General features: G+C 35.7%; 6 protein-coding genes across 8 annotated transcripts; 3 read left to right on the top strand and 3 right to left on the bottom strand.

Moving 5' to 3' along the window:
- Positions 1 to 9,624: 9,624 nt before the first annotated feature.
- Positions 9,625 to 12,072, bottom strand: LOC123013711 (asparagine synthetase [glutamine-hydrolyzing]). Its single transcript, XM_044412431.1, has 5 exons — positions 11,912 to 12,072; positions 11,397 to 11,527; positions 11,197 to 11,322; positions 10,561 to 11,151; positions 9,625 to 10,513 (listed from the first exon to the last, which is right to left on the bottom strand). Coding segments are annotated over exons 1-5 (1,689 nt in total). The 5' UTR covers positions 11,913 to 12,072; the 3' UTR covers positions 9,625 to 9,673.
- Positions 12,073 to 12,128: 56 nt separating this feature from the next.
- Positions 12,129 to 15,930, top strand: LOC123013708 (microtubule organizer protein 1-like). The gene is made up of 9 exons (XM_044412428.1): positions 12,129 to 12,196; positions 12,526 to 12,687; positions 12,744 to 12,870; positions 12,921 to 13,354; positions 13,404 to 14,269; positions 14,321 to 14,426; positions 14,484 to 14,516; positions 14,564 to 15,225; positions 15,518 to 15,930. The coding sequence occupies exons 2-8, from the start codon at positions 12,591 to 12,593 to the stop codon at positions 14,674 to 14,676; spliced, it is 1,776 nt and encodes a 591-aa protein (XP_044268363.1). The 5' UTR covers positions 12,129 to 12,196; positions 12,526 to 12,590; the 3' UTR covers positions 14,677 to 15,225; positions 15,518 to 15,930.
- LOC123013710 (keratin, type I cytoskeletal 9-like) lies at positions 15,869 to 18,098 on the bottom strand. Of its 2 annotated transcripts, none has more exons than XM_044412429.1 (4): positions 17,948 to 18,098; positions 17,442 to 17,783; positions 17,234 to 17,391; positions 15,869 to 17,183 (listed from the first exon to the last, which is right to left on the bottom strand). In XM_044412429.1, the coding sequence occupies exons 1-4, from the start codon at positions 17,966 to 17,968 to the stop codon at positions 15,947 to 15,949; spliced, it is 1,758 nt and encodes a 585-aa protein (XP_044268364.1). In that variant the 5' UTR covers positions 17,969 to 18,098; the 3' UTR covers positions 15,869 to 15,946. The 2 variants fall into 2 exon arrangements, with proteins under 2 accessions (XP_044268364.1, XP_044268365.1); XM_044412430.1 differs by having other exon boundaries at positions 15,869 to 17,180.
- Positions 18,099 to 18,270: 172 nt separating this feature from the next.
- Positions 18,271 to 19,764, top strand: LOC123013720. Its single transcript, XM_044412441.1, has 3 exons — positions 18,271 to 19,139; positions 19,190 to 19,368; positions 19,411 to 19,764. The coding sequence occupies exons 1-3, from the start codon at positions 19,058 to 19,060 to the stop codon at positions 19,576 to 19,578; spliced, it is 429 nt and encodes a 142-aa protein (XP_044268376.1). The 5' UTR covers positions 18,271 to 19,057; the 3' UTR covers positions 19,579 to 19,764.
- LOC123013718 (biogenesis of lysosome-related organelles complex 1 subunit 2) lies at positions 19,332 to 20,203 on the bottom strand. Its single transcript, XM_044412440.1, has 3 exons — positions 20,050 to 20,203; positions 19,766 to 20,008; positions 19,332 to 19,716 (listed from the first exon to the last, which is right to left on the bottom strand). Exons 1-3 carry the CDS (start codon positions 20,096 to 20,098, stop codon positions 19,580 to 19,582), a joined length of 429 nt encoding a protein of 142 aa, XP_044268375.1. The 5' UTR covers positions 20,099 to 20,203; the 3' UTR covers positions 19,332 to 19,579.
- LOC123013706 (solute carrier family 12 member 9) lies at positions 19,915 to 23,677 on the top strand. 2 transcript variants are annotated; one of them, XM_044412425.1, is made up of 6 exons: positions 19,915 to 20,706; positions 20,755 to 20,889; positions 20,986 to 21,513; positions 21,566 to 21,835; positions 21,882 to 23,181; positions 23,321 to 23,677. In XM_044412425.1, the coding sequence occupies exons 1-6, from the start codon at positions 20,445 to 20,447 to the stop codon at positions 23,502 to 23,504; spliced, it is 2,679 nt and encodes an 892-aa protein (XP_044268360.1). In that variant the 5' UTR covers positions 19,915 to 20,444; the 3' UTR covers positions 23,505 to 23,677. The 2 variants fall into 2 exon arrangements, with proteins under 2 accessions (XP_044268360.1, XP_044268359.1); XM_044412424.1 differs by having other exon boundaries at positions 20,965 to 21,513.
- Positions 23,678 to 23,684: the final 7 nt, after the last annotated feature.

The raw sequence follows: 23,684 nt of genomic DNA, 5'->3' as shown, positions 1-23,684 counted from the left end.
ATTATGCCTGTCCATTTAGAATTGAAAAAATGTGAATTTACACAATAAAATTATCAAAGGTTGTTTGTGAATCGTTTTCGTAGAGACGGTTACTAGTTTACGTTGTTAAGCACATTTTTTCATGTTGTAATTGGTCCAGACATTTCATTATTTCTTGTTACCTAGACAACTTTAAAATTTCAGAGTGCTATAAAGGACAAATTACGCACACTGCAGCGTGTTTTCATTTAGGATTATGATGCAGGTATAATGAAAAAGTACAAAATATCTATGTTATGTTTCCAAGTTTAAATGAGTGCTAATAACAATAAATGAAACTTACTACAACAATATTAAGTATTTTTGTTAATATTTCATTTAGTACTTATACATTCCAAATTACTGCCAACTATTCACAAAAAATCTAAAATGACATTTTTTAATAACAGTTAATTTAATTATTAAAATACATTTGTGGTTTGAAGTTATAAGCAGCAATGTAAATAAAGGGTGTTTATTTAAATTTGGTTTTCAGTAAGGTGGTTTGTTTACAATAAAACTTTCATGGATAGTTTTGACTCCAAGTTTAAAAAAAACCACACGTTATAAATGTTGTGGTCAAATAGTAAAACCAGGGTTTCTATAAAAATTTTAGCTATTTCATAAACCAATATAACGACGTGTTATGATCTGACGACAATTTTTATGAAAAACCTTATTTCATTATTAAGCATGTGATACGCAATTTCTTAACTTTAAAATTACTAAATGATTACAAAAAAGTAGTCAGTCGTAACATTCTCCAAAGACAAAAATCAACAAGAATAAAAAAAGAATAATGTATTTTCGCCTGATTTTATGTTGATATTGAATCTTGCAAATGTCATCACCAACATCTAGAAAACATGGAAATACAATCTCTTTGTGATGTTAATGCTTTAAAATGTAGAATATATTTCCTCTTTTCTATATTTTCTTATTTTTTAGTTTAATTACAAAATCTCTGTACATAACTCTGGTCCTTTGGAAAATTACTACAATAAAGTTACTTTACGTCTTTGGTACACAAATATGTACAATATAATTATCAATTGTATCTTGTTTAATTTTTGTGAAAAATAAAAAATAATAATTATTATCTAGAATTGCTTAGATTCAGTCAAATTTAATTTCCGACTTAACACAATGACAATTAAAATACAGCTTTAATTACATTTTAGATTCTCTTAACTTATTTCTTATGAGTGGTTATCAAAACTTCAGTTCTTTAACAAGAAACGACAATTTGGAAAACCCTTCATTTTGTGATTTCCTTGCACGTGATCAGTTTTTAGTCACTCCATGCCAACCCTCCAAAAATCATGAAATTGTGTATCAGTATCGACTCGCCTTCCCCATTCCATCTCCTCACTTCCTCTCGCTTAGCCTCCGAATATGCAAAAGAAGCGACGAGCCACCCCTGGCTGAAATGACCAGCGGCCGTGGGCTTCTAAACTTCACAGTGCGAGAGCTGAGGGGCGAAGAGAGCGGACGAAGGGGCTGTAAACTTTCCCTTCTCAAAGATCAATACCTCTACTCTAGTCCGGCGTCCAGCGGGTAGCTTATACTTGGACTTGATACTCATCCTGCCCAACGCCACTTTCCTGCAGCCTCTCAGCGTCTTTTTAAATGACGAAATTATCGCATTTTTCGCTCTGACGCGATTTTACCTTTTTCAAAAATGATCAGCAGAAACGTTTAAGATACACATCGGAGAAATAATTGGCGAGTCCCTTAGCAACCTATCCTGAAGGATCTCCGTTTAGCGTTTAGAGTCCTGCAGGACCGCTGCCAGGATTGCGGTAACAGGCGTGCATGAAAATGGAGGAGAGTGGGAATCCTTGTCGTGGCCGTGCATGTATAATGGATGCGGAGGGGTGGGCTGAGGGGTGGAACGGAATTAATGCTAATGCTGAAATTATGTTATTAATTTGCCAGCCAAATTATCGAAGACATGGGAAAAAGGAGACTGGAGATGTAGACAAAGTTTGCAAATAGATTATATTCGTAGGGTTCAAATGCCTCACAAGTTTGGAAAAGTTTAAGGATATCAGTGGGAAAGGTCAGGTTCGAGTTGCTGGAAAACATCAAAAGTTTTGAAATGAGATATGTCAGAATTCTAGGTTATTTTCGAGGATTTCCGGATCGTGTCTGCTACATCAACATCCACGATCATGGGAGATTCATATTCACGACTTTTTACAGAGATAATTCCTGGTAATTTACACCCAAATTCAAAAATATTGCAGGAATAAATTTGTTTTAAGACGGTTTCGCGTACGCTAATTTTTTCAAAGTTGAGGAGGCAATGATTATTAAGCGGCACACACACTTGGCATTGTGTTCAAAACAAATTGTGACGAATATGTTCAAAATTTTGTTTCTGCTTTTAAAAGCTATTTGTGGTGAATAAACAGCAGACGTGTAGACTTTTTTTATTAATCCGCAATTTTAGAATTAGAACTTGCGCAAGGTGATAGAAAATTTTCAACTAAGCATAAAAACGAATGCAGATTTTTTCAAGCTTTGTTTCTGAGAAAAACAGAACTGACAATTTCCATATTATCATATTATAAGTAGTGTTAGAAATGGAAAATTGTTTTTTTTTCAGTTGTTGAGGGTTTGTTTGTTTTCTTGTTTATTAATAATAAGATTTGTTATTATTTATGGTAGGATTGGGTAATCTACAATTATTGAATAATTGTTCGAAAATTCTAGAAGCCATTACAATTGTGAGGTTGCTCATTAATCATTATTCTCGAGACGCTTGGGCAAGTTGCCGCTATCATTTATTGATAATTTTTGTAATTATTTTGAGTAATAAAAAGTGCTGCGTTTGTGAGTTTTGTTGTTTAATTTCTAACAATAGATACCTTAGCTCTTTAGTTTCCAATATTATCGGATTTAACTTATTTTGAATTTAGTTTGTTAAATGTTTTGTACACCATAAGACAAGACCAAAATAACCCAAAAATCTAACCTTTAAAAGACCATGAAAAAAAGCTTAAACAATTTTTTGTTATAGGAACATTTAACTCAATTAAATGTCATTTATCACCATTTAAGAGATGTTCCAAAACTTTTGATTCACCCTGCATATTTTAATATATTTTAATAATAATAACTAAATCACATTTTGCAAAAATTAGAATTTGGGGTAAACTGTGGGTTAAGAGCAAATGCAAAAAAGCAAATCTTCGATAAAAATGTCGATGAATCCCATTTTAATTTCTGCTATCGATCGGTGCAGCATCGAAGGGTTGTCTTCTGGTGAGAAGGGTCCGGTCGTAAATAGCATCTTATTTCGTATTACAAGTAACTGTAAGTTGGTAGATAACCTCAGTGTTATTTTTTATCGACGTGTTATACGAGTGTGACAGGCAAAAGAGAAACACTTGTTATAAAACTGGTGGAAAAAGCGGGTACGCACTTTCGTCAATATTTATAGACATCGTGAATATTTTATAAGATGAAGGACCAGCTTTTGGCGTGCTCTCGCCTATGCGTGTCAATTTTATGGCTTTAATTATTCAAAATTTGGCTATTCCCGAATTTATACATTCCAATGATTGACATCCCGCTTCKTATATTAATGGGGTGTGCGCACCCCGTCTTAAAGGCTAGACGATTTTTATCTCATTCTTTTCCCGAATGAATATCTGGGTCAAAGTTACGCGAACTCGTTACAAGGATAATAGAGGGTTGGATCTGGGGTTATGGCGGGTTATTGGCAATGAGATGCCTTCGGATTAATACGTTCTCGCCATCGTATCGCACTTCACCTGCTTTGCATTATTTAGCGATTTATTATTCGACGAATTTCCACTCTTTATCACCAAAAAATCGCTTTTTTAACAGCAAATGGATTGATCCCTTCTTACCACTTTTTGCAAACGCCGTAAATATACAAGGGCAAAGGCCGAGCCACCCAAACACCAAATCTTTTTATCTCAAAAACGTTTTCACAATCGCTACCATTTTAATAAATTCAAATTTTATATTGTCTCCCGGCGCCTCCACCATTTTTACAACAAAATATGTAATCACTTATCAATAATCATACATTTTTAGATGAATACTCGTACATCATAATACGAGTTTTATAAAAAGCATTTTGTCGCACGCATGGGTTTAGGACACGATGAGCGCAGCGAGGAGTGTCATAAAGAAGTAAGTCCAATAAAATGCCTTATAAATTAGATATCATACAGTATTTTTCTACACTTTTTTAAACAAAAAAATTTTAATTTTAGAGTGTCGGAAATTTTGCGGCAGTTGACAAGATTTGCGCGGAGGCTAGGTGACCATAAATTAATTTGAGGCGTCATTATTACTCATTATTTTATTCGTAACAATTCCAAAGCTATCGAAGATGTTTTGCAATGTACGTTTCTAGAAATATGGACCTTGGCGACAAATACGGTGAACAATTTACTCCCTGTGAGATCACGCCAAAATTGTTCAGTAATTTGACGGCAAAACCTACTTAACCCCATAAGTCTTAAAAGTAGCAGTAAGTACCACTATAATCATAATATTAATTTTGAATACTTTTTGCGATAATTAATTAAACCAAACACAGAAAAAAATTAGTATTTGATTAATTTGATTTGCGTAAGACCGATTGACACTGATTGTTCGATAGAGAAACGGTAAGGTCGCCAACATTATAAGACTGAATTTCCCTCTTTTTAGTATAATAGCACTGTTTTTGTCCAGTACGATACGCAAAACCGTTTCGTACTGGCCTTGGTACAAACTCAAAGTAGAAAAAGTGAAGTTTGACTCGAAATATTTCTTTATTTCGTAAAAGAGGCCGTGTTTGTTGTCGTAAACGTGAAATAATTGAAGAAAAGTGTAATGTACTATATTCGCGCTCAGAATGTGTGGCATGAAGAGCGGCTCGCTCTAATTCGGTCCCTTTGATATTAGGCGTCCCCAGCCTAGGCAGGTCAACCCACTAATAATGCGTCGCCCGTTATCTTGATGTGCAGGGCCGTCCAGAGGAGAGAAGTGTAATAGTTTAATTGGATCCGGTGAATGGGGCCGCATAGGCCCGTCTGTCATGCCACCAGCTCTTCTCGATAGCGGACTGAGTGGCTTGTCTTAAACGGTGGTGCCCTCGGGGATTATACGTTATATCGCCCTAGACCGCCGCACCACGTCCTACACCTTACATTTTCACTTTGCAGTATATCGTCTTAATAGGTTAACGGGATCACATCCCGAATATGGGATGGAACACTATCAACTAGCATTCTTAACACACGCACACCATTTTCCTCTTCCTCTTAACTCGGACGATAATTGCCCCCATATCATACGAAGAGTTATACAACCCTTAATACGCGCATACGTTGCGTCGTATTCTAATCACATAAATATATGTCTGTATGCAACCAACTATACCAGTTGAAATGTATCAAAGTGGGGGAAAATTGTATTCTAATAAAACCAAAGTGGCATACGACAAAAAATGGTGGATGCGCCGGGATAATAAAACATTTAATTGGCATAAAAAATCAACGTTGTCAATCACTATATTCATAAAGCTGAGAACCATTTAAGAATATAATATACATTAGTATCTTTTGTTACATTTCTCTCTTCTGATAAATATCTGCGTTCTATTGTGTTAACACCACTTAAACTTAAATTAAACAATCATTGTTTTCGCGAATGAATGTAATTTTTAAAGCCTGTAGTTGTTATTAAAGAGTGAATAAATATTAAGAGTAGATTCAAAGTTTCATAAATGAGAAGCTTCATAAAGGTGCTAATCCTCTCCACTGCCTTTATGAACCCCTCGGACAAAATATACAACACTTAATTCGCACGCATACAAATTAAATGACCCGATTGTTCCACAAAATTCCTGCACCAACAAGAATTTAACGCAACGGTCCACCAAAATCAAAAATTCTAAGAATATGTATGTAGTTTTGTGTCCTCACCAGCGTGCAAAAGCCATCACCGCAGGAATGTACGCATCTCACGATTCTCATATTAAAGCATCGTGCAGAATTTGAAAGGCCATTCGCATTCACATTTAAATGAAGTCTGCGACTGCCAAATATATTATCTTTTTGGTGGCGCCCCCTTTTGTCCATTTTAGCGTCGTTGGCGCGTTAATTCTTCTCAAGGACACTCTCAAGGACTGCAACGTGTCGAAATATCGGTTCCGAATCCCCCGAGGTCCCCAACTCCCGCATGCAAGCTAAACGTTGCGTAGGGGCTACTAGATTGAATTTTCTTATTTTATTTTTACACCCTTGCAGCCTCTCTCCACCGCACTACACACCTAGCACAGCGACGGCGTTATCCACAAAGGAATTCGGCGGGTTTAGAGCGAAAGTGAGACGTGGACGACGCCATCGACAATTTGAAACGCTTCAGCGCCTTCATTATTTTATTAGGCGGGTGGAGCGGACGAAATGGGGGTACGTTGTACACACATGGACCCTTCCGGATAGTCGTCGAATGTCTCAGGTGAAAGGGACACTATAAATATACCGAGGCACAAAGAACAAAGCGGACACTATAGTTAGTCGAAAAAGTGGAGCGAAAAATTATTTCAAATTATCTAAAGAGCAAACCAAGTATGCTGTGCAAAGGTTAAAATATAGAAAAATATTTCAATATCTAAACAGGAAACACAAGTAAAATCTCAATATTTTCCAACTGTGTTTGAACAAGTTGAAAGTTTAATCGGTTTTTAAATCGATAAAACTTCGAAAAAGAAAACACATAGCAATTCAAATCAAAAATAAAACTCAATATCATTTTCACTTATCTATCTCAGAGCTGTAAAATCGTTATCAATTTAAAACAACGATTTGGACGCAATGAGCATAAAAAACGAAAAAAACTCGATCGTTAAAATGTAGTTTAATTACACGTCACCAAACAAATCATACAAATTAAAAAAATATATCCTGCGTTAGTCTTGCACTAACATTGGTAAAACTCGATTATAAAATTCTACAAAAATGACACATCAATGAAGACATTTGTAGTTGCAATCATTTTTTAAAATAATAAAAAATGCCCACTAAATATTCATAATTCATAAAATAAACAACCGTAAGAATATAAAATTAACAAAATTCAAATAAAAATAATAAATATAAATTAATAAAATAAATAAAATTTTATTCAATCCTCTATGTTAAAATTGAATTTTATCTACTCTTTTCTTTATGTTAAAATGAAATTTTATCGTCTAGATGATAAAAAAATACATCCATTGTTGTATATCTGCGGTTGTTAGTTGCTAACGATCTTTGACATTAGATTTCATTGTTGAATTTTACTTTGACATTTATAAATATCGACTAAATTGACTACAAAATTAGTGAGGATTGAATAAAATTTTATATTGTACACGACGAAAAAATTTTCATTATCTCTCCTGTGACTGACCCTGTATAATAAATAACTATAAAATAAATTCAAAACTTAGGGCCTAGCTCGAATTTTAGAGTTAAGCAATCAAAGAACAGAGAAAATGAAAATTAAGACTTTATCTGCTGTTATTTTTGTAAATATAAAAGGTTTATATTAATTGAGAAATGGTTATAGACGATAAAGAAATTGTCTATCTACGAGTGAAAAGGTTAAGTTTACGAGTGACGAAGTCACGAGTGGACTTTTTTCACGAGTAGATAAACAATCTTTATCGTCGAGTATAATATTTCGTTTAATTTTGTACTCACCTACCAGAATTTCTTGAATATAAACAGTAGGTAAAAATTATTTTAATTCATTAGACGATTAAAAACTACTTTATATAATGAAATTAGTTGATAAAATATAAACAGTAGATAAAAATTACTTTATTTCACTAGACGATAAAAGACTACTTTATCTACTTAAATTAGTTGACAAAAGCACTTTTTAACATTGAGTACAAAATAAATACAATTATTATTGATAAGTTGCTTGAGAATATCACGAGATACTCGTATTACCGCAAAAAATAAATAAGAGAAAATTTTAATATTTCAATTTTAAATTACATTTGCTATAACTATACCTACTCGTATTTTCTAAAAACAAACTTTTAAATAATGCCAAATGTGTTTTTACATACAAATCAAACAAAGTTATAGGAAAAATATTTGATTTACATTAAATCACTTTCGAAACAAATGTTTGACTAGCAAACTTTTTTATTCACTTCCTGAATTTATGTTTCTAAGAGTTACACCTGTTAAATATGTTTGTTTTCTTATTACTCGTAAAAATTTTAGCAAAAAAATCTTGACTGGCTTTGGCATACCCAAATTTCTTGCAAATCTTTAAAATCTATTGGTTTTATGCAACCGAAAATACTCGAGCGCAAGATTATTTTATCACACATTTTATCAAGTAGAAACGTGCGAGTGAAAGAACTACTATTCCAAGTAACTCTTTCCACATTTGAAAAAATCTTGAGCAATTTCAGAAAATTTAAATTATCAGTGTTGTGCAGTTTTAAATAACAGTGTTGTTCATGAAAGTTATGCGCTGTTTCCTACGAAAAATGTTTCTATACTAAAATAAATATTTCTAAAGCTTCTCGTTGGTGAAAACAATTTTGTAAAACAGTCAATTCCCATTAATAATTATTTTTTGTAGCTATTTAAAAATTCGATACAAAAGAAAAAATATGCATGAATACAATTATGATTCTAGAATAATCAGTATCGTTATTTATGTACATATTGCATAAAAAATCAATCAATAAATCAAATGTTGAATCAAAAAAATTATCAATAAGTGCTTAGGTGATCAAAACCCTCTTTTTATTTCATTGGACGAGCACATCTTTTCAACAACCATTTCAACCCACAGAATTTATTTACTTGTATAATCAAAACCAATAAAAAATGTTACGACATATCGACATACCACTTATATTTTTATTATTCCAATTTTTTGTTCTCGAAATTAAACACACACATGTCTATTGTTATTTTTATTACTTTACACAATAAAAAAGTAAAATACTAGACTGTCAACTAAATTGACAAAGCAAGACATTCTCTCCTATTTTTCGCTTATATATTTTTTTTCTTATTTGTTCTAAAGTCTCGAAACTCGCCGATCCCTTCTTCCTTATGAATGACTCCGTTCCTTTTCGTCCTGTTAACCCAATAGCAATCCAAGGCGCGCGCGGGGCCGGCACTAAAACACAGTCATAAAAACACACAAACCAATTTAGCCGGTACAGTCTGCTGCCGCCAGCCCCACTGTACCACGGCTATTCCGCAGCAGGAGCACCTCCAAACCTGCACCCCAGATTGGCCGATTTAATTTCGACGGCCCTGCTCGTCAATCTTTGCGATAGTTAATTTAGAAATTGCTATGTTCTCACTTTCGAAATAATCATAAAAGTTAGAAATTAAACCGAGAAAGCGACATGAGACACTCATCGACGACGATGCCCAAATTTTAATTGCTCTCTCTCTCTCTCTTTGCTTAATTAATTATATCGAAAGAATAAATTCCTTATGGTTTAAGGCCGGGGTTTATAGTCCAAGTTTAATATCAGAGACACCTTGCGCGGGCTTATTGTCAATTTTAAAATGAAAAAATCTCAAGACACGACAATAAAACAATAAATATTCGAGAAAATTTTATTTATTTATAATTTACAAATTTGTACTTTTGCTCACTTCTGAGGAGCTGCATAGTGCTTGATAAACCTCGCCGAAGGATCAGTGACTCCTTCGACCCATCTCGGCATCCAATAAAACGGGATAAACTTCTCGGCCGCATGCGGAAAACTCTTTTCGAAAACTTCGCGATAATAAAGCGACTCTTTACTATTAGGAGTACAATGCGGGTACTTCTTTTTCGCAACTTCTAAATCGAACGGTTCGGGCATCCTCTTCTCTACAATTTCCTGCAAAAATTGAAACAGCGATTTTTTCTTAGATGCCACCCCATCACTGAAAGCCTCTTTGTGTCTCCAAAGAATTCGATCTGGCAACACTCCCGTCTTGTCAAACGCCGATCTTATCAAAAACTTCTCAACGCCATCTTTCGGTTGACGCAACTTCGGGTCAAGACTGAGGTAATAGTGAGTAAACTGTAAGTCGAGGAAGGGTAATCGGAGTTCAAGACTACTGGCAGAAGTAGTTCTGTCGCCTCTCAAACCGTCAAAAAGGTAGATCTCTTTAAGGAGACGGATGCTGTCGTCGTGGCCCGCTTGCGGACTTGGAGCATCTCTAAAGTAGATGTAGCCTTGACAAAGCTCATCAGCGCCCTCTCCACTGAAGAGAACTGTAGTGTCAGTGTTCTCCAACACGTATCTCGAAATCAAATACATAGGAATTGACGCCCTAATTGTGGTTATATCGGGAGTTTCGAGAGTATAAATAACGTCATCAAGGACTCGAGCTACGTCTTCTTCGCTGAAAGTGATCACGTGGTGCTCGGTGCCGATAAAGTCGGCCACTTCTTGTGCGGCTATCACATCAGGACTGTCATTCATCCCGATACAAAACGTCTGCAATTATATTATTACATTTTTTTTAAAGATTATCAAAAACTGACTTGAATTTTGTACGGAAGATTCACTTCTTTCGCCGCTCTGACCAGCAGCGAGGCAATAAGAGATGAATCTAATCCCCCTGACAAGAAACAACCAATCCTACGGTTTGCCATTAAACGTTTCTTTACGGCCGTTGTTAACAATTTTCTTATGTTTTCCAAAGGATCGTGTGTAAGCTCCTCGTACAAAACGAAAGGTTGAAAAATTGGTTTGTCTCCAGGCTGATGAAAGGTATGTTTCCGTACTAATTTCACACCTCCTGTCTTTACTAAGTCGTATTCTTCGAAAGTTCCGGGTGTGAAAGGTTTGATTATTTTCTTTTCACCGTTTTCTTCCCTCGCCAAACCGATTATACCTTTGGCTTCTGAGCAAATACCCAACATTCCGTCCGAACTCGTCAGTTTGAATAAGGGACGTACTCCGTATGGATCTCTCCCCAGAAAGACTTTCTGTTTTTCCATATCTATGAGACAGAAAGCGAAAACACCATCCAAATGTTTGACGCAACCTTCAATACCAAGTTTGTGGTAAAGATGAGTGATGCATTCAACATCGCAATAAGTTTCGTATTTGAAACCTTGTTGTTTTTCCAACTAAAAACAATTTTATTGACCAAACTCAACTTTCACATTACTTACTTCTTTGCAATTGTATAACTCGCCGTTGCATATTAGGAGAGTTAAAGGAAACTGGTGAAGTCGCATCGGTTGCATTCCGTAAATACAATCAACTATAGCCAATCGATGAAATGCCACACAACCGTTCTATAAAAAGAATAAAAAAAGACACAAATATTTTATTTTGTGATAAAACCAGACTTTGATAAATAAATGCTTACAGTGACTCGCTTGTCTGTCTCGACACGCGAAGCATCAGGTCCCCGGTGTCTTATTTTCATTACATTGTCGGTACAATCCTTCAGAAGGATATTGCCATTTTGAGGATGAAACAAAGCCCAAATTCCACACACTGAAATTTAAATATTAGCGCCAAAACTATATGAATGGTTCGTAACCAAGAATCAGAAAACTGTTTCACAAAATTAAGTCTTTGCAAATTATGTATGAATCTATGAATAAATTTGACCTTGTAACAATTACTGATCAAATAAGGTGTTTCAATAATTCAAAAACTCGTATCACCTGTTAATTAAAAAATTGCCGGTAAATTAAAATTACAGCTAAAACAATTAAATATTGGGCGGAACAAAATTACCAAAACGTGTTTGTAAAGAAAAATATTGAATTGTGATAAAACAGACACAAAATAATTAAAAAATGCAATTAATATTAAAATCTTTCTTTTATTGCGTCATCTACTTAAATGATTAGGTTTGTGAATAAAAATTCTTACTTGTGTTGTAACCGTCTCTCTGAAACTCGTCCACGTGTTAAACCACTGTTAAAATGTTGAATTTGTCCAAAATCTGCTTTTTTATATAAAAAGCTGGACGAAACATACGTTGTAACCACAACCACAATCACCGTCAACCACGTGTCGCTGCGGTCGCACTTCGAATAAATTCGGATGCTTTCGGTAGCGCAAAATCCGAATATTATTTTTTATTACCTATATAAGTTGCCAAAATAACGATCTACGACCTTGAACCCGTATAAAGTCAACGACTCGACCTGAAAAGTAAATATTTTTCATTAAAATTTCAGAAATCACACAAATAAAAATAAATAATAATTTATCGTAGTACCTAATCGTTTCAAGCCAATTGTAAGGTTTTTCAAGGTTGGCAATACTTCACCGATACTTTTAATTAAATTGTAAAACTGTTTAAACAAATATAAATTTTGACCAAATTGTATTATTATTCCCTTCATTAGCAATCTCTAAATAAGTATTCTAACAAATTAACTTCAAATAAATTTATTTTTTAGAGTTAAAAAATGTTTTTTGATAAATGCAAGGTGTGCTCTGGCCTTTCTGTAAAATTATTCTTTTGTTTTCAATTCTAGAAAAGTCAAGTTTAGTGTTAATTATTGTGATTATTGGTTGAAAATTATCAAAGTTTTTGGTGAAAATGATTGAAAGCGATAATATGGAACGTTTAAATAAAATTTCATCAGTGGTGAGCGAGCGAGACAAAAAAATTTGGGAAAACATGGCATACAGCATAGGTAACAATTGCTTCATCCAAAAATCTTATTTTTTTTACAATTTATTCACATTTTAGCCATAAGAAAGCAGATAGAAAAACTTCAAAATGAGATTTCGCATATAAAAGCAGCTACGGCTGAAAGAAAAAAGAAAAATGATAATTTGGAAAACCAGTTGGAAGAATTGTCGAATACTCTAAAAACGTAAATTTTGCAGATTTAAAATGCATTTTTCTAAAACAATCCAATTTTAGACAAAAACAAACGTTACAAGCGAGTGAGCAGTCTGTTATCTTGCAAAAATATTTAAAAGAAAGTGTAACACAAGAAGCTAACGATTTGAGAAAAAAGTATGCCGAGGCTTTGGAAATGTATAATGACGAACTTAAAGATTATCAAGCTATTTACGAAAATGCGTCCCAAAGTTATAAAGATTTGCGCACTCAACAAATTCGATTGAAAAAACTTGAAATTGAGAAAATGGATCTGAATGTAAAAATTGCAAATTTAGAACGCAAAGAAAAAGAGTTTGGCAAAATTCAGAAACTAATATTCCAAAAAGCGGTGGTCAAATTTGCTAAAATTTACACCCTTTATCACAAAAATGAAAAACTGCGTCTAGAAGTCCAGGCAAAAAAAAAGGTAGAACAGCAATTGTTAAAGGAACATCTTCAGTTGTCAGAAGCAGGTAAACATCTTTTCATTATAAATTTGTTAAAATAAATATTCGAATTTAGTGAAACAAAAGAAGAGGTCGGAACAGAGTAAAACTAAGTCTCAAATTAAGATTGATAACAAACCATCAGAAAATCCAATAGCGGTTAAGGAAAACAGCGAGTCAACATGTGACAATGAATTAAAAAAATTCCTTGAAGAAGAAATCCTTCCTTGCAGCTTGACGTCTATAAATTCACCTAAGAATATATTGAATTTTAGTCAAGACCATTCAAAAGTCAAAATTTTGGACGTAAAACTCATGAGACCTCAAATTTTCAAACCTGCGGTCAAAAAACCCAACTTAGATTTACGTAAAAAGATGCAAGACATAATGGAGACGGCAAAAAAAGACGCACTACGAAATAATTCTTTCCAAATTAATTCAACCAATTCTCTGAACTCGCAAAAAGTCCAAACTAAAACAATCTTCACTCCTCCTGGGTCTCAAAGTTCGCAAACTGGATCCCAACAAAACCAAAAACAAGCGAATCCGTCGTTACAAAAACGTCCAGAAATTCAAAGCAATTCCCAAATTGCTGCACCAACTCCCAAAGTGGAGATGAGTCAGAGCAAAATTATAGTCGAGAAACATTTAACTCCTAAAGAAAGTGTCACCGGTTCGATCTTAAAACCCCCAAGTCAGACATTTTCCGAGAAAAATGAAACTAATGTTCAAAATGTTTCGAAATTTTTTTCTTCAAAGAAAAAGACGGTCACTTTCCAAACAGAATCACCAAAAGAAATAAGCAATTTCCAGTTGTTTGGTGATGAGAGTAAGAAAGCCGAGACTGCAAAAGTCGAAATGAATGTTTTCCGAAATTCTTTCCTTTTCAAAAATGATACTTTTCTGAAACCTGAAGAACTAACTGGGGCTCGAAATTCCGGGGTTGGTAGTAAATTAATACAAAATTTCAACATGTAAATAACAAATTTCTAGAGCGACAATGCTGTAAGTGATCTGACAAACAATGCAAGTTTTACGATGGAAACGGGGCCTACTTTTAGTACCACTGGCGGCGAAAATGCTGACAAAAATCCAGATGGTATAAATTTTATTGTCCATTGAAATAGCAAACTAAGAATTTGTATTTTTTTTTTAGAATTTAGTTTTGATTTGTTAAATGTTTCGACTCGTAAGTTTTCTTTAATTTTGTTTATTCTTGCTAATTACTTTTTCTAGATCGTGGTGGGTTTGGACCCTCTGGTTTAAATACGGAACTTGCCACTGAAATCACCCCTTTTAGTTTTATCGGCTCACAAACAAAATCTAACAATCCATTCAGTTTTTTCTAATTAGTTAACATTTTCTTTATATTTCACACAATTAGTGGTTATTCTTAGATATCTATAGTTTAAGATTCACAAAAAAATCTTGTTCCACTTTTATTATAACACACTTTCTTGTTGTCTCATTAGTTTACAGTTATTCATGTGGTAAACATGTGTACAAAAATCTTCGTGTTTTTTTCAATCCTGATTTTGGTATCAGCTTACCGTGTGACACAACCCCGACCTAGTGTAATAATGTCAGCAATTAGATTCTTCTGGGGTCCTAACAACGGCACTGTTAGTAAATTCCCTCCGATTATAGAATACTTCGTGCAGCGAATACAAAGCCAGAATTCTAATTATATCCACGAAGATCTGAGTCGGCCACCTACTTGGGAGAAACCAATCTATACTTTATCACCCTCAGAGCAATTAACTGCATATCAGCCTCTGGTTACAGAAAGTGTGACCAAAGACATACATCACGAGGATGCGACGACGCAAGAATACGAGTACGAAGAGTTGCCAGACACGACGGAAAAGTTTTTTGAAATCATTACCGGAAACAAGAAGGTAAGTGCAACGAGTTATGATAATTAATCAATTTCGAGTGATCTTGCAATGCAAGAGTTCCGTTATTCGCGGTGACCCGAGCACGCATCGAACGCTTCTTCCTTCGTTTATTTGCTTTTCACCATGGTGGGCTAACGACATATTTAGCATGGCAAACCGGGCTAATGATTTTATAACACTTTTAATCATGAAGTGCTTTGGTTTGGTTATAGTGTCTTTGTGGTGTTTTGGTGCTTTTGGACGGTCCGTTTTTCAATTTTGAAAAAATTCCTCAGTCACAAAAATATTTTAGGTACGTTCCGGCAAGAGATCCGAGACAAGTGGGTATTATCGGAAGTTGGATCCAGTCGTCCGAATGGTTTCCCATTGAAATTAATATCCCCGATACGATTTCGGGTGTTGGGCAAAATGTTGCTAACGTTGGTCAAGGAATCTCCTCCGGATTTATGAATTTCACAAATGGTTTCGGAAATTGGATACAACAGATACCGTTCTTTAATAGGATTACGTCACAATTTGCTCCTAGACCGTTCAAATATTACGTCCTAATGCCAGTTAAAAACGTGGGTGCTATGGCTCCATACAATCCGTTTCAAAATGCTGTTAGTAATTTTATTCCAATGTATCCGTAAAAAAACACATGTGGTGTCAAACACATTTATTTATTTTCTTAAAAATTCATAAATAAATTATAAAAAATTAAAACTAGTCTTTCTACAAATTAAACCACCAAATATCCAGTAGCACTTCTAGAACCAATGGAATGTCCTTGTTGGAGTTGCTGTTCAAAGTTTGCCTTGTTCGTGGCGTAGATGTCTTTTAAGTCGCCTTCGCGTTTCTGTATGGGTCCTCCGTCTTTTTTCACTATGATCCCGACAGGATAGTCGAAACTGTAAAAGAATCCTTTCGGAGGACCTTTTTCTTCCTCCTCTTCATTGTATTTGCCTTCACCTTCGCCAGACCACTGACCATCAGATGTTTGACTGGAAAACTGACTACTGGATGCGCTGTATTGACCACCACTCGATTGACCTCCACCATATTGACCACCGCTTCCAGAATGTCTACCTCCATATTGTCCAGAGCTTCCGGAAAATTGTCCACTTCCTGATTGTCCAGCATTTCCAGAAAATTGACCACCTCCTAACTGTCCAGCGCTTCCAGAAAGATGTCCACTCCCATATTGCCCAGAACCTCCAGAATATTGCCCACTTCCAGCACTCCCAGAGTGACTGCCAGAAAATTGACCAAGTCCTGATTGTCCGACACTTCCGGAGAATTGCCCACTTCCTAACTGTGAAGCAGCGCTTCCAGTGTGACTACTAGAAAATTGACCAAGCCCTGGTTGCCCTGAACTTCCAGAAAATTGGCCGCCTCCCAACTGTCCAGAACCTCCCAAATGAGTTCCTGACTGCCCGACGCCTTCAGTAAATGGTCCAGAACTTGTAGAGTGACTTCCAGAAACTTGTCCCACACCACTAGAAAATTGTCCGCCAAGTTGCCCAGAGTCTCCAGAATGTCCTCCGGAATATTGTCCTCCTGATTGCCCAACGCCTCCAGTAAATGGTCGAGAACTTGTAGAGTGACTTCCAGAAACTTGGCCCAAACCACCAGAAAATTGTCCGCCAAGTTGCCCAGCGCTTCCAGAATGTCCTCCGGAATATTGTCCTCCTCCAAGTTGTCCAGCGCTTCCAGCAAGACTTCCACGTCCACTGGGCTGCTGATACTTATTCACATTTTGAGTTTGCTCTGGTTGATATTGACTCCCTTGATAGTGAACATTTTGACCCGGATTTGGATATTGCTGCCTTTGTTGTTGATACTGACTCACGAGTTGTTGTGCTTGCCCTTGTGACGGTCGTTGATATTGTTGTTGTTGAAAATGTTGTTGTGGTAATTTCTGACCCTGAGGTGACAATGGTCCTTCAGCATAATTTCCATGGCTGTCATAAGGACTTCTAAAAGAACATTATTCATTTGTTTCTTAATTAATCGAATCAAAAYTTACGCAACCGGTCTCGAATTTCGTTCTGCTTGTTCGTTCCAGAGTCTTTGATGCTCTTCCTTTGCAGCTTTCACTTCGGGCGTATCCTCGATTTGTTGCGGGAGAACTTTTGGGACGTTATCGACTTGATGAAATCCAGTACCATCATCCCAATATTCGACCTGTGATACATTTTCAATAAAAAAATTATACTTAATATAAAATTATGTACTTTAATTTCTTGTCCATTTCCCGCGATGTAGTTATATGCCCCTCGCAAGTCGCCACCAGCTTTTTTCTTTTCAGTTTTTGCAATATCAGGTACTGAGTAGCCATAAAGGTACCCTCCTAAGCCATCTTGACCGTGATATTGATTGGCCAAATAAATATCTTCGAGGACATTATGAGGCTCATTCCCCAAATATCTCACAGCCGGTACATTCGAATCAATTTTTGGGGCATATTTAAGACTTGTGTCTTGTTTATCGATGTATTGTTGCGCGTCGGTTGGTTCTAAATCTAATAATCTAATTTCCTCGCAAAAAAATTGAGGTAAAACGCAAAATAAAACGATCTGAAAAATAAAAAAAAAATCTCAGAGTTCAAGTTCGTGTTAAGCGCATCATTTAATATCCGGTTTTGTGTTATTTAATTAGTTAATTAGTTAAGTGCGTCCTTCAGTTTAATTTAATGTAAAGACTTCAAAAATATTAAAAAAATAAGGCATTAAAGACTTACCGCCCCGATCGTAGATTTCATTTCGGCACTGGATAAATTATCTTTTTTGAACTACCTTTAATATGTAAATTAACAAATAATTCAGGTTTCGTAATCATCTCCTTTATATATGTGCTAAATCCGTAAACTTCCCTCTCTCTGAAGATGAGCTTCCAGCGGTTTCAAAAATGTCGGTCCAGAATCGTAATTAATAAAACAAACACGTTCTATATTGGAAGATTACAAAGTTGAGAGGAAAATCTCAAAACAGGATTTTAATATTAAATGATTCATTCTTGACTGCGTAATTTTATAACTTGTGGAAACGGCAATGAGATGAGCAAGTGAGAATATTTTTAACCTTCGGATAATTGTTAACTATTCAATAATAACGCGCATTGTAAAAGTTAATGTCTGTTATAAAAAGACTTTACTGTGTCTTGGTCTGACGTAGAATCGCACAAAAAATGTGTAAATGATTGTAATTTGTGAGCATTTAGTATGCACCAGACTGTACTATTAAGTGACATCAATAGGCCACAGACTTTGCTTTTACTTTTATCTCTGGGAAAATTCTAATTTGGCCATAATAATAATAATAATAGGGTGAGAAAAACGTGACCAAATATCGAGACGTAATCACATATTATAATTTATTTATTTTTGATGAAATACAGCGTAAAAACATGTAACCAGTTCCGGGATTAGATAATATTTTTGAACAGAAAAATCTCATTGGCCTTGAATTTGGTCACTTTGACTTGATGAGATCGTTTTTTGTTCTTGCTCATCTTCAACATAACCAGCAGTTTCCAAAATTTACGTATTCTTAACAATTAATCAATCTTGATTGAGTCGTCTTAACATAAAACAAATTATTTTCGTCATAAATTATCGACTTGTAAACAAAATGATTTTTCGTCGAATTAGCACCAGGATTAAATAATTAAAAATTAATAAAATGAGTCATAGGAAAATTCAGGGCTTTTAACACTCCGTAGGTAATAATTCTAGGATCATCCGTGACCGTATAGGTCAAGGGTAACGGCTGAGAAATTTAAAATAATTCATCTCAAATTGCCATGATGTCAAAACGTCCGGCTCGTGTCACGAGCCGCCAAATTCTTCGTAATGGGTAACACATTTTTTTGTAACAGATGTGATATTGATAAATTTAACTTATCACGGGCTTGTGTCGACCAATTCCTTAATGGTAACATCAGGTTTATGCAAATTGTCATATGAAAAAAATCGATGTTGTAGACGAGTCCGACAATAAATTATCGTTTGAAGATCGTTGGATGGCAAAATTGAAGTGTCTGGATGATGTCCACAGCAAACAGAATGGTTTAACTGAAGAAGCTTTCAATGAAATGGTGGATAAATTGGAAAAGAAACTCAAATCGAAAAATATACCTGTTTATTGCAGGAATCGGGAATTAGTAGGTAACAAGAAAACTTTAGCCCTAATTAATTAATTGCAGTTGTTAGAGTGTCTGGGGCGCAATCCCAACTGTATGTTGAATTGTAAAAAAGAAATGGATGAGTTCATTGACTGTGTTGATGCGTTGCGAGTGCGACGTATCAAAGAACGTATCCAAGACTCAATGCACAAGAAAAAACTCGACTTAGACGCATTAGTCAAAAGCTAAATTATCGCTTTTCTAAACTTTTAAACTTGGCCTCTAACCGTTTCGAGTACGCGTCCAATTTGTATGCAGCTTGTTCTAATTTCACTACACTGTCCTCAATTTGATCAATTTGTTGCAAGTATGGCTGCAGAGAATTGTCTAAAAATTAGTAATAAATCAGTGGTACAAAATAGAAAATTCAGGTTACATTTCTCATTTAATTCTTGTATGCTTTTTGAAACGTTAGCGGCGATGTGTTTCATGTCTGAATATTTCGTAATCGTCGCACGATTCATGTTTTCAAGCAAACGGTAATCATCGAGAGTTGAAGTTAACTCGCCGTATAAATAATCAGAGGTTTTATTAAACATAGTAGTAGCTAAACGGCTTAAATTGGGGTCGTGGGGGTCCAAAGCCTCGAAACTTGAAGTTGAGGTCGACAAAGTCGGACCTAACAAAATAATTACTTTGAGAAAAAAATAGCGCCTTTACCTTTTTTGGGAGAGTCTGTTACACCCTCAGAGTCAACTTCCTCAGCCATTCTGATTTTTTTTTGCAAAATACATTAAAAAATTACATAACCTCTGTCAATATTCAAAATCGGTAATACAGAAGCCTGTAAAGTTCGATTAAATTTTTTATCAAATTATCAATTTTGTCTTGTATTGTAAAAATTATTGATTTTTCTAGTTTCAATCAGTGTTACGCTTATCTAATGTCAATATACCTAAATCGTTTGAATAAACAGAAAATCAGCAGAATTCCAGAGCTTTTCGCAACTTCTCGTTTCAAATAGATGTCGCTCCCGTAAACGTCAATTTGACAGTTATTTCATTTTATTTGTTTACTCCCCATTTTCATGTTGTGTGTTGGTGTTTAGTGGCAAAATGTTAGCCCCCGAGGCAGGCTCAACGAACAACCCTGATGTCGCCGATAAAACTCCTTTAGTGGGCCATAGTCGCGGTTTTATGAAAAAAATCGCCGGTCTTTTGGGCCAAAATGAGGGACAGCCGAGTAACTCAGGCCCCAGTTATGTCGAGTTTGGGTCTTTTACCGAACAATCAGAGACGAGGACTTTAGGAACGTTTGCGGGAGTTTTCAGTCCCGTGACCTTATCGATGTTTTCAGCTCTTATTTTTTTGCGAATGGGTAACCACACAAAAATGTGTTACGTCAGCTATTTTGATTTATCTGTAGGGTATATCGTCGGAAATGCGGGATTATTGGTCACTCTTGCACAGTTCATGATAGCTTATCTCATTTTGGTGTTTACGGTTGCCTCGATTTGTGCGATTTCGACAAATGGGGCTGTGGAAGGGGGCGGCGCTTATTGTATCCTTTCCATTTAAAAACAAGACAAATTTAAAGCCAGATTTGTATTTCTTTAAGTTATTTCTTTAAGTTCAGTTATGATAAGCCGGACTTTAGGCCCAGAATTTGGGGGCTCAATAGGCACTTTGTTTTTTTTAGCAAATATCGTCAGCAGTGCCCTATGTATCTCAGGATGCGTGGAGGGACTTGTCGAAAATTTTGGCCCTTCCGGATATTTAGTCAAGGGATTAATTCCAGACGGCCATTGGTGGCAGTTCCTCTACTGTGTGTGCCTCAATACTCTGAATCTTCTAATTTGCTTAATAGGAGCTGCTATGTTTGCCAAAACCACAGTTATAATTCTCGCAAGCGTATTAATTTGTCTGGGAATTACAATTTTCAGTTTTCTTTATCAAGGCCCCCAGAAAGTAGCCGTACCAGACTCAAACAGGCTTATTTTTCAAAACGAAACATTTCGTGTTTTTGAAAATTACACAGGATTTCGTATGGAAACATTGACGTCGAATTTGTATTCACAATATGGCAAAGATTATACAGCTAATGGTGAAAGGGTGACATTTGCGTCAGTCTTTGGGGTACTTTTTTCCGGGGTCACTGGAATTATGGCAGGAGCTAATATGAGCGGTAATCACTGAATCTTTAATCATTCTTTCACATAATTGTTGATCTTCTTTAGGTGAATTGAAAAATCCGGGAAAGTCAATACCAAGTGGCACTTTATCGGCTGTAGGTTTTACTTTAATAGTCTACATAACGATTTCATTTTTTACCGCTTTTACTTGTACAACCGAATTGATACAAAACAACTATTTATTTATGGCGGGGGTTAGTGTTTTTCCCCCTAGCGTGGCCGTGGGGTTGTTAACAGCCACCTGGTCGGCTGCTTTAAGCAATGTTATAGGGGGTTCACGTGTTTTGGAAGCTTTGGCAAAAGATAACGTTTTTGGTATGTCTTTCATTTATTAAACAACAAAACTAACAAAACTATTTAGGTCCACTATTGTCTTTTGTGCCTAAAGGGACTTGGAAAGGCAACCCCGTCGCCGCCGTCCTTGTGTCGTGGCTCCTTGTCCAACTTGTTCTTTTAATTGGATCCCTTAATATAATCGCCCAATTAAATTCAGTTCTCTTCCTTTTGAGCTACTTAGCGACGAATTTGGCTTGTTTGGGCCTCGAACTTGCAAGTGCTCCCAATTTCCGTCCCTCTTTTAAATATTTCACTTGGCATACTGCCCTTTTGGGTCTTGTGGGGACTATAATTATGATGTTTGTTATTAGTCCGATTTACGCCTTTTGTAGTATTCTTTTATGTCTCTTTTTGTTTATATTTCTGCACCTTTTCTCCCCTTCCAAAGAGGCACATTGGGGGAGTATTTCTCAAGCATTAATTTTTCATCAAGTCCGCAAATATCTTCTATTGCTTGATTCTCGCAAAGACCATGTTAAATTTTGGCGGCCGCAAGTGCTTTTACTTGTAAACAGCCCCCGATCGGCTTGTCCTTTAATCGATTTTATCAACGATTTGAAAAAGGGGGGGCTATACGTGTTGGGGCATGTGGTTAAAGGCGATCCGGATTTGCTAGGACCGGACCCGACTCTCGACATGCAATTGCATTGGTTGAATTTAGTCGATCATTTGAAAGTCAAAGCTTTCGTCGAGTTGACTGTAGCCCCTTCGGTAAGGGACGGCTTGAGACATTTGGCGAGACTATCAGGAATGGGGGCCATGAAGCCAAACACGGTCGTTTTGGGGTTCTTGGACGAGGAATACCAATATGATTTCCTGCAAAGCGGCGATTCGTCGTACCAAAACAACGATTTCGGTAATGATGTGTTTCCCCTAAATTCGCAAGAGAAATTAGAGGCTTTGGAATACGTCCAAATGATGGGGGATGTACTCAAGATGAACAAAAATTTATGTTTATGTCGGAATTTTCCCAAATTGAAGAAAGATACGAAGAAAAATTGGACGAAGAAATATATAGACGTTTGGCCTGTTAATTTCTTAAATCCAGGTGAAATGGATGCGTTTGACACGACTTCGTTGTTCATGATGCAGTTGGCGTGTATTGTTAACATGGTGCCTCTTTGGAGTCGCCTGAAATTGCGTTTATGTATCTGTGACGAGGCAAGACAGACTCGCTTTACGTTAAGTCCGAATGGGCAGAGTCATATCGAGAAATTACATTTGCTTTTGAAGAAGTTGAGGATTGCAGCAACGCCTTTTCCGGTTCCAGGCTGGAGTAATGTCATTGAATCGCATGGAAACCAAATGGAAACGTACTTAAAAAGGTAATAAAAGATGGTGATTTTTTAAACACACAACAATAATAATTAACAACAAAATTAACAATAAAAGATTAGATGTCAAATTTGGCAGTATTGTCTAACTGATTAAGTCTAAAATTACATTTTACGAAAATTGTTTTAGCGTTAATAATTTGATATTGCAACAAACCTCGGACACGGTAGTGACTTTTATATATCTTCCGCCGCCTCCAAATAACGATTCTGAGAAAGAGGCATACTACCAGAAATTGGACATTATCTCAAGAAATCTTCCTCCGACAATGTTTGTTCACGGCGTTAGCACAGTAACGTCCACCACATTATAATATTAACTTAAATGAAATTTTTAGAGTATTATTAAGAACAAACATATTTGTACGATATTAATATTTTTATACGTCTATAAACAAATTTTTAAGACATATCTTTATTGCCTTAAGTATAATAAAATAATACTGTGATGTTTATGTAAGGAATAATAATAAAAGTTTTAAGTCAGTTTGGTT

This window comes from Tribolium madens, unplaced genomic scaffold, assembly GCF_015345945.1.
Source record: "Tribolium madens isolate multiple individuals breed KSU strain unplaced genomic scaffold, Tmad_KSU_1.1 Scaffold_96;HRSCAF=242;Tcas5.2_LG5, whole genome shotgun sequence".
In the NCBI taxonomy this organism is placed as follows: Eukaryota; Metazoa; Arthropoda; class Insecta; order Coleoptera; family Tenebrionidae; genus Tribolium; species Tribolium madens.
The sequence above is the reverse complement of the archived record's forward strand: the minus strand, read 5'-3'. Positions and strand labels throughout refer to the sequence as shown.